The following is a 12,599-nucleotide window of genomic DNA, read 5'->3' on the forward strand; positions in this document are numbered from 1 at the left end:
CTCTGTTATGGCATTAGGAAAATAACTATCCATACTTAAAGACAATAGTGATTAAAAACGTGCTTGCAGAGGAAAACAATTTAACAATAATGATTTCTATGAGTTTTGATATTATGAAGCATTTAAGAACATGTCGATGAGTCCTTAATGAATAAGGAAGCTTTCTTGGACCAGGACCTAAGCAAGATTGCCTTTAATCCTATGACTGTGGAACCCAGTTGTTCATGTCAGTTATAAGGCTGCTAGTCAAAAATTTTTAAGCAAGGAAAGAAAAATCAAAAAAGGAAAAAGAAAGTAGTCATAGATTTCAAAATCATTATTCCATCATATATTTGAAAATCATCATTCAACCACCATCAGTAATAATGTCTAGTGGCATACTTGCATAAATCTGACTAAAGCACTTGTAATTTTTGTGTTGTAATAAAATTAAAATGATGGTTATATCTCTATATTAATTTCTGGAAAAATCTGGCAGTAATATGTACGACATGTGAATATTTATCAGAGGAAAATAATGGTAAGACCCATACTTAATTTTTAATCTGAGATCTTGGATATTATTAACTTTCCTGGCAGTATTAAGAGGAATAATTTCATGATTCAGTAGTGCAAAGAACTGCAAATGAACCGTAAGTAAATAGAGCTGAGTTATCTTTTGCAAAGATCTGAGAAAAAGAGACTGAAAGTGTGCAGGTTGCATGTGAAAACCTACAAAACCTAGATATATGCAGTGTGTGACAGACCACCTTGTTGCTTCGAGTTCTGTCTTCAGAGTTCCCACGCTCGGGAAATAAATCTGCATGCAGGCCCTCTCTCCCTGCCTGCATCCCTGTGTACCGGAACAATGTGACTGCATTACATGTCACAGGAGCTGATACGGTTTGGTTTCATACTGATTGCTTTATTGGAAACTTTCTAGTCTCAACAGTTGCAAGGAAAAATAATAAATCTTGAAACCAAATGTAGCTCATGGCAAGAGCATAGACATCCATCTGTGGAGATGTGACAGAAGATGGGAATGTAACCATGCATGCAGGTCACCCATGTCATACCAGCAAACTCCCTATGGCTTGGGGAAAGTACTGGGGGACATCCTGCATGTGTCCATAGTGCTTTGGGTCCAAAAAGGAGTATACCCATGGAGATGCCACTTCCCCCACTGTCTGTGCTCAAGTTCACATCACAGACCACTATCAAGTGCACAAGCTGGCTTCTTCTTGCATGAAACTGGGCCAGAAGATGTCCTTGGGAGACATTCCTCAAACACTCTATCTCTAAGCAGGTATTCAGACAGATACCGCCTTGTGCAGTCCAGTGGTGAGCATAAGTGGGCTACATAGCAGCCTGGGAAGTTTCATACCTACGCCATGTAGAGGTAGGTGCCCCTTCATCACCAGTCTCGAGCTGGGACAAAGTTGATCGCCCTTGAAATATGTACAGAGCGGATGCCAGGTTTGCAGCATCAAGGGGTGTGCTCTGTAGACTGCTCCTATTTGTCTGTAGTATTTGCTCTGAACACAACGTCTGAACACGTCTGAACACAACTATGTGATGCCATCAGCACCCATTCTGTCCCCAGCTTTCCCCTGTCCAGGAAACTAGCAGAACAGATATGGGGGCCCCAGCATGCAGAAGACCAGAGCAACACAGAATGAGACAAACTAAGTTTTAGTAAATGAGACAAATCAGGATTATACAGAATAGATACCTGGTAGCGGATGCTACCAGTGATTAAGACAGAGCAGGAAACAAACCATGAGATTAGATCTATTACAGCTGGCTCTGTCAGGTTTTAATCTGCTTTGTCTGGATTTAAGTTGAGAAGGATCTTCCTGACTGCACTTGCTGGTTGTAGGATTACTATGTATGTGTATAAAGCTAAGCAGGTGCATAAATGCTTTCCTGGGTCAATGTGAAAGGTTTTCCTAGGCTAGCACTCGTAGAAATGGGAGAAAAACTCCTGACAGCTGTGCAGCCACCTATCTACACCAGTCACAGGGTCATCTCCTTAGAGTATATAAAAAATTTAACTAGTCTGGTTTTAAATGTTCACAAAAGAAAGAATGAGTGTTTCAAAGCTGTCTTCAGGAGCTGGATACCTAGTTCCTTCAAAACTAATGGCAGCTGAGCACTTAAAACTTGCCAGTGGTTTAAAATATTAAGTGAAGCAATGAGCACAACTGGAAGACTGTACTATGTTTATCATTAATGCTCCTTTTTATTTAGATATTCAAGCTAAGCCTTTCTGTGTTTCACTTGGTCCTATTCCTTCTAGTTCTGTTTCCTGGATCTAAGACTGTTTCCTCTCTTGCTGTGATGCTTGAACCCCCTTGCATGACAATCACCTTGCTTGTCTAACACACATTTAGCTCTTTTTAATCTCTTCAGATGTTTTTTCACCCTGTCATCTTCTCCTGAACTTTTTGCAGTGTGTCCACAGCTTTCTGGGTTTGATGTACCCGAATTACACACTGGCTTTCTCACCACTGCCTAATTAACAACTCACAGCCAATAGAAGAGTCTTTTACTGATTCCTATTTAATTTCCTAAATGCATCAGTATTAGTAACAATAGCCTCCTCACAGCTTGCTGGCACATGCAGCTCTATAGAGCTTCCACGGGGAGTGCAAGACAATCCATTGGGGTGTGGGAAGAAAATATTTTTGTAATATTAACAAATAAAATTAAATTTAAAAATACTTTTAAAATAGGTGCAAAAAAATCTTTATCTCATTCTTTAAAATTTCTATTTGTGTGTATGTTTTACAATGTACCTAATGTATTACTGCAGTTGTAAATGTATATAATAAATGTATATATGCTGTTACTGAAATGGGTGCACAATTATAAGTTTGGAGACTGCTGCTATAGAAGTAAGAGTTGGTAACATACATGTATTTTTAGTCTTAAACTATTTGGGTCAGAAAGTCCACCCTGTTGCCACTATGCATCCTATAGCATATACCACATCGGCTGTTGAACTCACCTGGCACAGGGTCAGGCCTTGACAACTGACACCGGGACTGCCTGCACAAGCTGCTGCCATCATTCCCCATGGTTAATGGTCTAGCCAGGGAAAAGTGAGGGTGTGTAGGAGCATTTGGACTTTGGCACCAGGCACTCTGATCAGGGAAAAGGGATGCAAAGGTCTTTTTTTCCCTGTAAACAGAAATTCGATTAAATTTATGTATTTCACACATTTAGCACATGCACGTATGTGCACAGGATATAAAAATCATGTATGTTTTATCTATTACTGCATTATTTACTGTATTGCGTTAGCATATTTATTATTGTATTTTGCATAGGTTTACCATGTTTAATTCACACATACATTACATTTATGTGATATACCTAACAAACAGCACACATATATTTGACACATTCTGCATTTAGCTGTAAGTGGAAGAAATGTGACTTCTATATTTTTTGACATATGCATTATAATTTACCATTTGCCTTTGGCTGTAATTCTGCCAGCCTTGAACTCTTTGCATGGAATTTTTTCGCCATTTCTCCCTGCTTCTGACTTAGGTTCTTTGGAGAGTTTGAGCAAAAGTGATTTAGCCATTTTTGATACAAAGCTTGTGAAGAACAGCCAGTTCAACCTATGCTGGAAACTTCGTCTTCTGAATATCTCCAGCCACAGTCTGGAGAAGAAATTTAGAGAACAATTACCCCAAACACTAGAAGGTTCACCCACTTTTTTTTTGTGAAAAATATATCCAGATTGGTCAATCTTTTATTTCTGAAACACATGTTTTCCTGTTGTGAACCTGGCTTAAAAGCCCCTGGAACCAATATTCTGGGAGGGACTTGGAAAACAACATCAATATTGTGTTCCTCATTTCAAAACATTGAATGGCTCAGCGCAAGGGTTCCTGACTGAGACCTGGGTGCCCAAACTAAACCACTGCAGCAGCTAGACCGATGGACACAATTTTTCATAGTGCTGCCAATTTTAAGTTTGATACGTAGGCCAGAATACAGTTCTGAAGCAATTTAGAAAGCAATGGTTATTAGTCCCTAGCTCAGTTCAGAGTGCAGTGGGAGGAGAGAAGACTGAGTTCAGGACCATCCTTTTCAAGACAAAGGCAAACAGTTCTCCAACTTTAAAATTCTTGGCTGAAAGCTTTCCAAGTGGTGGTCTCCATGTGGTACCAGCCAAAAACTTGGGACTCAAAGGGTAATATATAATAATAAAGTCATATTTTAAGAAGAATTTTACCTTCCACTTAGCCTTGATTGACAATGAATGCACTCCTTTCAGGAGTTTTGGACTGGATTCCTGTTTGAAGGTTAAGGTTAATTCCTATTTTTAAAATTCCCCAGCTTTTCAGGAATTGTCTACCAAGATGCTCACTTAAAATTGTTCACTCACAGAGCCAGTCTGGCATAATGCTGCAATTAGGGTACACACAATAAACATCAGATACCTTTTGATGAAGCTTTGTCTTTTTTTACTAGTTTGCCATGGGTCAGCCCTGTTCCACTCTGTATCAGTTATTGTAGATTCCTGTTCATTTTCCCATTCCTCTTTTGTTATAGAGAAAGTCGGTATAACAATGTTCTCAGGTTCTTCACTTTCCTCTGTTGCCATCAATCCTTGCCTGGTGGTCCAATAGAGAGGAGCATACCAAGCAACAGCCTGAAAAAAATCCCACCAATATATCACTGCTTATTTATATTCTACATCTTTTCATCAAGATAATTATTTGTTATAAACAAACTGGAAGGGCTGAAAGGGTAGGCACTGCTATGTATTTCAGAGTTATTTATCATTAGAAACATAAGTACTAATTGCAACCACCAAATTCCAGCTTTTGTTCATTGGTCTTCAAAATCCATTTCCAGTCTTTAAATATATTTAGGGTAGACTCATCTAAGAGCCTTGAAATTCCACTGCTTCGATTAAGTAAATGAAACAAAGAAAGAGAGAAAAGAGGAGATGACAATTCTGCACGTATGCCAAAGGCTGGTGAAGGAAGGAAAAGCAATCTGTTCTCCATGTCCGCAGTGGATACGACAAGAAGGAAAGGACTAAACCTGAGGCAGAAAAAGTTCAGTTTAGGCACTAGGAAAGCTTTTCTGAGCATACAGAGAGTGAGGCACTAAAGCAGATTGCCTGGGGACATAGTGGAGTCTCCATTACTGAAAGTCTTGCAGAACTACCTAGGCAAGCCACAGCCAGAAGCAGTCCTGGCAGAGGTAATCACATCTCAAGTTCCCTTTCAGCCTCTGATTCCCTGGTACCGATGTAATAGCAAGCATAGCCAAACTGAGCTAGAAGAGGAGTAAATGTGAAAAGGTGAGACCAAAAGTCAACATTCACTTAACAGTTTGTAAGGGGTAAATAATGCTGCCTTGGGGAAGCTGTATAACTTACACTGTTTATGAAAACCACAGGTCTTTTCCATACTGTCAGTAGTTCTAGTTTGCCTAGATAAAAATGGCCAAAAACCATAGTTGCCACTGGACTACTATAGGGTAAAAAATTATCTTGGACTCTCTTTCATCCCTAAGTCAACACAAGTTTGCCTAAAAATATTCAACACAGTTGTCAAGCCAATGACAGTTACTAATGAGCAGCCATGGGCTGAATAGCCCTGGGCATAGCTGGATCTTTCATGGCTGAAACACAGTGGAAAAGGACAGTGGGTTGGCACTTGTGGCACTTATGGAGCCCCTGCTTCAATTGCTGTGAGGTTGTTAGCCTTTCATTCAACAAGTGGCGTTTTTCTTCAGTCCTTCAGTTCCTAATAATTAACATCCACACTGAAGCAAGATTAACTGAGAGAGATCACAGCTTTGCTATGTCTAGATTGCTTGTGCTTGATTCTACAAGGACTTTAACAACATGATCCTAAATCTCTGAAAGAAGTCCAGTGATACAGCTGTCTGGGTAAGGAAATGTAGTGATTTTGCTCACTTGGCCACTAGGCTCACAGAGAATGGTAGCACAGTCAAGGCCTGTCCTAAATCTCCTCAGGTCCTTCCAAAGAAGATCCGAGGGAAATTTGTGAAGCACTGTACCATCTGCTGCCCAAACCTGCAAAGATCAAGCAGCCATTAGATTAAAGACAAAATGACTCCTGGATATTTATATAAGAACTTAATAAAAACATGAAGGTTTCCTTTTTCTTTTTGATTTCTGTAACACTGGTCACTATTTGACCTGTGAAATCAAAGCTGAAAGAACTGTATTTCAAGACTTGCAGCTTAGTTATAGTGATTATTTTCAAGTACATCTCCTGTGGATTAACAGAGATTAGCAAAGACACATTTGCCGAGGTGTGATAGTAAATCCTGGGCTTTTTGGTCTGGCTTGCTGAGAGTAAGATTAAAAATAGGCAGTTTCTTTTATTTTCTGAATTACCAGGGGCATTGGAAGAGATCTGTGATATCAGCTTTAAAATTCCAGTCTCTGCTTGATTTTGGATTCCCTCTGTTCAGGGACAAGCTGTCTCCACTGGAGACAAGAAATTTTATGTACTTTTATCTTTATACAAAAGATTTAACAACACTGTGCTTTATAAACTGAACACAATTATCTGTGACCTTTATCACCAACACTGTAGTGAAAGGACCCATTATGAAAACATTTCTCTTACATAAGACAACCACAACACTCTTTTGCAAACACTGTTCCTAAAGGGTTTAGCATTTGCCATCTGTGAGAAAATGGCTTCAACCATTTCCTGGGAGCCAAAACAACTCTCTTTCAATTTTAAGGGGAAAAAAATATAAAATGCTATCTTCCAAAAGTGCTCACCACACAGCTCTCTGCTAAGGTGTCTTTTGTGGTTTTTTCACACACACACACCAGAAGACAGAATTGACTGTAGCTCTTTTGAGCCCCTGCCAGCTTGCATTTCCAGCTTTCTTGTAAGAGGGCTCATACAGAGCTGCATTGACCTGTACTGAGCTTGGTGATGAACATGGTCTCTGCCTCCTTTTATTTTGACAAGCCTCAATTTTCGTCTCAGAAACGGAAAGAAGCACTGGTGGTAAAAAAGGTTCAGGCCATATTCCAAGCATCTACACTGGCATCTAACTTGAGCATTTTGCCTTGGTTCATCTGTTGCTCCCCTGGGTTGCTGGGGCCTGGCAGTCCTCCCTGGCTGGCTACCTGACACAGATGCTATTGTACATGCATGAGTTGTCAGCACCAATACGACCCTTTTAAATGAATAGAAAAGCAGAAATTTTCTGCTTGTGTATGCTGCTGAAACAGAAGATATGGACCTTCTACCTTAGTCAGTTGTTCACTCAAGAGCCCTTTAATTATAATGGAAACAGCAACCTTGTCAATGACTTCAGCACTTCAGAAAGGACTAACTTTGGGGTGGGTGGCACAAAAGCCAACTAAGGGGAAACCACTTCCGCGGAGATCTGCAAAGTACCATGCAGCCAACAAAGCAGCAAGCATCTTTACCCAGTACAGCAAAGGCTGTGCCTGCTCTGAGTGTGGGTACATCCCAGAGATTGCTGAAGGTTGTGTGCAGACACCAGCAGATGTTCCTCGGCTACACCTACGGTTGAGCCTCGGTCACATTTAGTTCACATGTTTAAGCCTTTTTCATTACCATGGATATCAGATGCATGTATTTGTTGTTGTCTGTTTAAAGTTTTTCTGCAGTATGACGAAGACATCTGACTCTTTGCATCTTAGATCCTACCTACCTACCTCTCTAACTCTTATTCAAACAGGCAAAAAGATACATCTGAACTAGCTGGAGGGGAAGTAATTTCTGAAGAGCAGCAGCCCATGTACTGAATTTTTGAGGTATGGTTCTGGCACAACATCAAAGGAGTGCACATCATTATCTTCATTTTACAGAATATGAAACGAAGGCACAGAGTCTCATCATTTTGCCTAAAGTCACCCAAGGCAAAGCCAGGACCAGAGCCGCATTGCCAGAACAGTGGTTTATGGCTTGCTTTGCTGGATAACAGCTGTCTTCAGGAAGTGAGCACAGTCTGGAAAGCAGCATCACTTTTCTTTTTATTTTCAGTTCAGACCCTATTATAGTGATACCTCAGACTATACACAAAACCATATTAATTGCTTCAGTAGCAACACATAAACTCATTTCCTTTCAGGGTCTCTTATTTGTAGGTTTCTGATCCAAGGTTCACACCCATCATTGGCAAACACTGGCACAACTTGATATTCTGGCAGTATGATAAGCTTTTTATGGGAACAGTGGTTGGAAGAAGGAATGGGTCAAACAAGGACTTTCCAGGATAGCTTCCCATTGCCAAGCAACATGAAATACAGGACAAGTCATGAAATGCCACACTTGTAATGCCAGGCTTGTACTGATGATCAACATCAGCAGCTTCTGAATTCATCATTATTTGTGTTAGCCTTTCTGAAAATACAGACTTAGGTTTGATTCTATACCATAAGGCTAAGAATGTACCCTAGTCTGTCAGCTGAGAAAAGGCACTCAAACTCCCCACGCTCACCGTCATGGTGGAACTGGGCTCCATGCTGGTCTCGGAGGGAAACCTAAATACAGCTACTGGTTGACCTCTGATGTCCTGCTTCAAGAGATAACCCCCAATGTTCTCATCTTTCTCAGGGGCATGGTTCCGGATCTTTACAAAACGACCATCTGGATCAACTTCAGCAATTTTCAAGTTTCCAATAGCACTGGAAGAACAGAAGTTGAAAACGTAAAAACATTGCTTAATTGAAAATGTACATGTATTTCCTTATAACAACTAGCCTAGATGTTAGTAATTAATGGTAAGTAAACACACTGCAGGCAGAATATTTACAGCACTGCCAGTCTACTTTTTATGCAGTGCCTTTCATCTGAAAAAAAAGATAATCCATTTGCATGAAAATTAGAATATTCTGTTTCCCTTTCACATTTAGGTAACATCCATTACTGACAGAAATAAAAAGATTCTTCGTGGGCAAAAGTCATCAGTATAGCATTTGACTTTGTTTTTGTCTAAATCTATGTAGGCTACAGCCTTTAAGGCTGCCTTGGGTACTTAGCCTGGTGTGATTAGCGGGAGTTGTATAGCTGTCTCCCTTTGAAAGTTTAGAAAATGCATCTCATCCATCAGTATATCTTTCTCCTCCTGCCCCTCATTGTTTTTTCCTTCCTGGAGAAAGACAGATCTTCATTGTTAACACTTTTTTATTAACTCAGAGAGGCTCCATGCTACAAGACTGAGATTTCATCCCTCCCTAGTTTCAGAATGACAGAAAAGCAGGGTCTGGTTTGCATCTGCAGTAAGATTGGGGACTTCTTGTGAGCAGGGGAACACTCAATCTCCCTTAAGCACTGGAAAACAAATTTATCACTTGAGTGTTCCTTTAAGTAGTGCACATGTGAAGGGAGCACTTTTAAACACTCAGTCCCAGACTGTAATACTCATCATAGGTCTTATTAGACAGGTTGTGAATGAAGTCTAAGAATCATTCAGCTTTTGGTGCAGCATCTATTGCAATAAATTTAATTATTTAGCACTGGTGCAGTGCCCTGTCGTCTTCTGTGTGTGTAGTGCTTTTGCCCTTGCCACATTCATCTTGTTCCAGTAAGTTTCAGTCATTCACCTCTGTGTGTATAGTAAAGGTTGACCCAACAGCCCAGACAGCCTGTGTTCTTGTTTAACATAGCCAAATCCTCATCCACAATGTGATAAATACTGCCCACCCACCCCAAATAATTCGCCTGTGTGGTGTAGCAGTGAGTCACACTTGCTTAGGACAGCCTGCCTGCCTCCAGGCTGCCTCTGGCATTGATAGATTTGGAAGCAGAGCCATGGGGAACTGCCCCCTCCCTTGTCACAGAAGACATGGATAGCGAACGTAACACTTGGTTGCTTCTCTGCCTTCCTGCATACTCTGGGAACTCCAAAATGTCCCCCCTACCACTCCTTCATGATCTATTTGTGCTTCATGTCAGCAAGGAGAGACCTGAAGACAGCTCACCAGAGATGCAAAGCCTCAGAGGGGCTTTGGTAGCAAAGCCAGGCCAAGGGGCTCCTTGTCTTCAGACTCCCCCCCTCTTCTGGCTGCTTGCTTTCATCTGTCTGCTACCGTTTGGCACGTTTCTTCTTCCTCCATGCTCATAGGACCACACTCTAAGCTGGACTGCTGAAATAACCCAGTGTAAAAGGTTTTGGGGGGATCTTATTTTAATCTGAGCTTTTTTGGGCAGTCTCTGCAAGATGCTGTACCAGTGCAGCTGAAGGAAAGCAGCTTTGCAAATGCTGTGACTCAAATCCTGTATGCTTTCTACATACATTGCTGCAGCCCTGGGGCTCCAGCAGTGCCCTAGGACTCTACTGGGCTCTAAAAACAGAATGACACCAGCAACAAATAGAAATCGCTGATATTTTTACCCTCTGGAAAGATGTAGAGCCAGTTAAGCCAGTGGGAGAGAGTTTTTAAACCATGCAGAAGGCAAAGATCTTCCAGCTTTCCCATTTTTTTCTGTCTGTGCAAGAAAAGTGAAAGGAAAGTTTGGGTGCCAAAATGTATCTAGGAGAAGGACAGGAAAAAGCAGATGAGGAAAGACACCTCCTAAAGTGGTCTTAAAAGGCCATTTTATGGTGTAACATTGTAAATAGTAGAAACCTGGTTGATAAAGGAGTGAATAATGAGGGTCCAGGGTAGTGTAACTTTCCCTAAACAAGACCTCAGGTTGAACCTACTGAAGCTGAGGAGACTTGGGAACATAAAATGAGGCTGACAGTAGTTTTTGATACAACACATAGGACTGGTAAGGGAGCTCATGATAGGACATGGAAATTTGGTGTTGGAAGCTGCCAGCTTGTGTCCAGGCAATCCACTGCCTCACAGCCATGCTGGCTGTGGGAGAAGGCCAGACCCAAGGCCGCAAAAGTTAAGCAGAAAGGCCAGTTCAACCATGCCTAAAGGTGAATATGGCAAGAGCTGTTAGTGATAAAGAAGAATTAATGGGTTTGATCACCCTTCAATACCAAATGCTTCTGAATCAATTGGGCATGCTCCTGTGACAGCTCAGTGAGCACAGTACTTTTGGTGGGCATGGGGTGTGAATGCATCACCATGCAATTCTTACAGGCATAAAAATACAGCCTCCTTCTGCAGACAACTCCCAGTACCTAGAAAAGCCTAGCAGGAGCTGTTAGCTCTTTATAATCCTGATCTGGGTGGGATTTCCAAGGCCATGACTCTCTGGAATCTCCCTTTTGTTCCCAGGAGAAGCCATCCACCAGTCCTGGATCCATGACTCAGCCCAGGATTAACAGCAGTATTTATTCTCTGCCCATACACCCCAAACAGAGCCTAGAAGTCAAGAGCCCCCCTTTTTTTGTTGACACATTTAAATCTAAAACAAAAAAACATTAATAATCAAAGTCAGTTTTTCATATGGGCATGGGGTCTGCACATAGCAAAAAAGAGAGAAGTGGAAGAAAAGAAGGAAGGAAGGAAAGCAGGTCTGCACCTAAAACCAGGGACCTTGACTCCACTCACCACCAATTTAAGAGTAGGTATAATTCTCCTCATATTACTCCTAAGACAAGGCAAAGCTCTCTCACACAAGCATCCTCACACTCTCCTGCTCTTTTCCTCAGAGACTTCTATCTTCAGTCAGTCATCTTTGCCGTATGTGTCTTTAAATTGTAATTGGATAATCTCCCAGATTTTTGGTGACCCCCTTGCCAGATGAATTCCTGGGCGTAAAACTGCCATTTGATGAAATTTAGAGGGACTAAATTAACTAAAGGCTGACGAAAGAGAAGATTCTTTGTTTGAACTGGAAATCCTGTTTTACCAGCAACTATTTTTAAAGAATCCTGTAATAAAATATGTATGCTTGTGCCTTCATGTTCCTGTATATTATTTTCTGCCAAACAAGACTCTGAATTTATGAACACCATGTGAATGTCTCATTGGGAATTAGGACCTCAGCCTGTGCACTTCCTACCCTCAACCTTAAAAATCCCAAATGTTTAGGCACCATTTGAACTAATTTCCCCAAACCCATTCAGGTTTTTCTTTCTCTCTAAATGTACATGCAGGTCTTAGTCCCACTGCAAAGCCCTATGCATAACAGGAGGGAGGGAGCTTGTGTGCAAAGTGAGACCTGCAGGATTTCTCTAAAAGCTTGTATAGGCAGCTAGCTGCTGGATGGCAAAAGACTTCTGTGAGTTTAAATGAGGGAATAACTTCTCTAAGGAGATGTTCACTGAAGGCTTCAAAGCTTTTTTTAGCAAGTTAGTTTACCTTTCAAACAGTGAACCAGTTCCTGTGAGACAGGAGCTAAAGTGCTAGAGTGCGTAGGAGAGGTTGGATTGTGTTGATGCTGTAGTTTCTTCTGCTACATGCTAATATTGTCTGGTGGCACAGAATCCAAAGTTTTCTGTAACATACACAGCACTGAATGTTTCAGAGTGGAAAAAATGTCGGTACTCTCAGTACCATGGGGTGCATCAGCTATGGGACCTATGACCTGACATTACAGTGCTATTAGAACTGCTCCTCTCTGAGCTGACAGAAGTAGCAACAAGGCATTTTAACTATAAAACCCACCAAGAATTCAAGCCCTTCTAAGCTCCTATGTCTTCAAGAAAGTCACAGGTTG

General features: G+C 41.2%; 1 protein-coding gene across 1 annotated transcript; it reads right to left on the reverse strand.

The window, feature by feature from the left end:
* Window positions 1–4,439: 4,439 nt before the first annotated feature.
* Window positions 4,440–8,697, reverse strand: LMNTD1 (lamin tail domain containing 1; the record flags this gene model as incomplete). Its single annotated transcript, XM_010023066.1, has 3 exons — window positions 4,440–4,651; window positions 5,933–6,052; window positions 8,476–8,697. Coding segments are annotated over 3 exons (554 nt in total), but the record flags the coding sequence as incomplete, so codon positions are not given.
* Between the last annotated feature and the right edge of the window lie 3,902 nt (window positions 8,698–12,599).

Source organism: Nestor notabilis, unplaced genomic scaffold (assembly GCF_000696875.1).
Source record: "Nestor notabilis isolate BGI_N333 unplaced genomic scaffold, ASM69687v1 C15424712, whole genome shotgun sequence".
NCBI lineage: Eukaryota > Metazoa > Chordata > Aves > Psittaciformes > Psittacidae > Nestor > Nestor notabilis.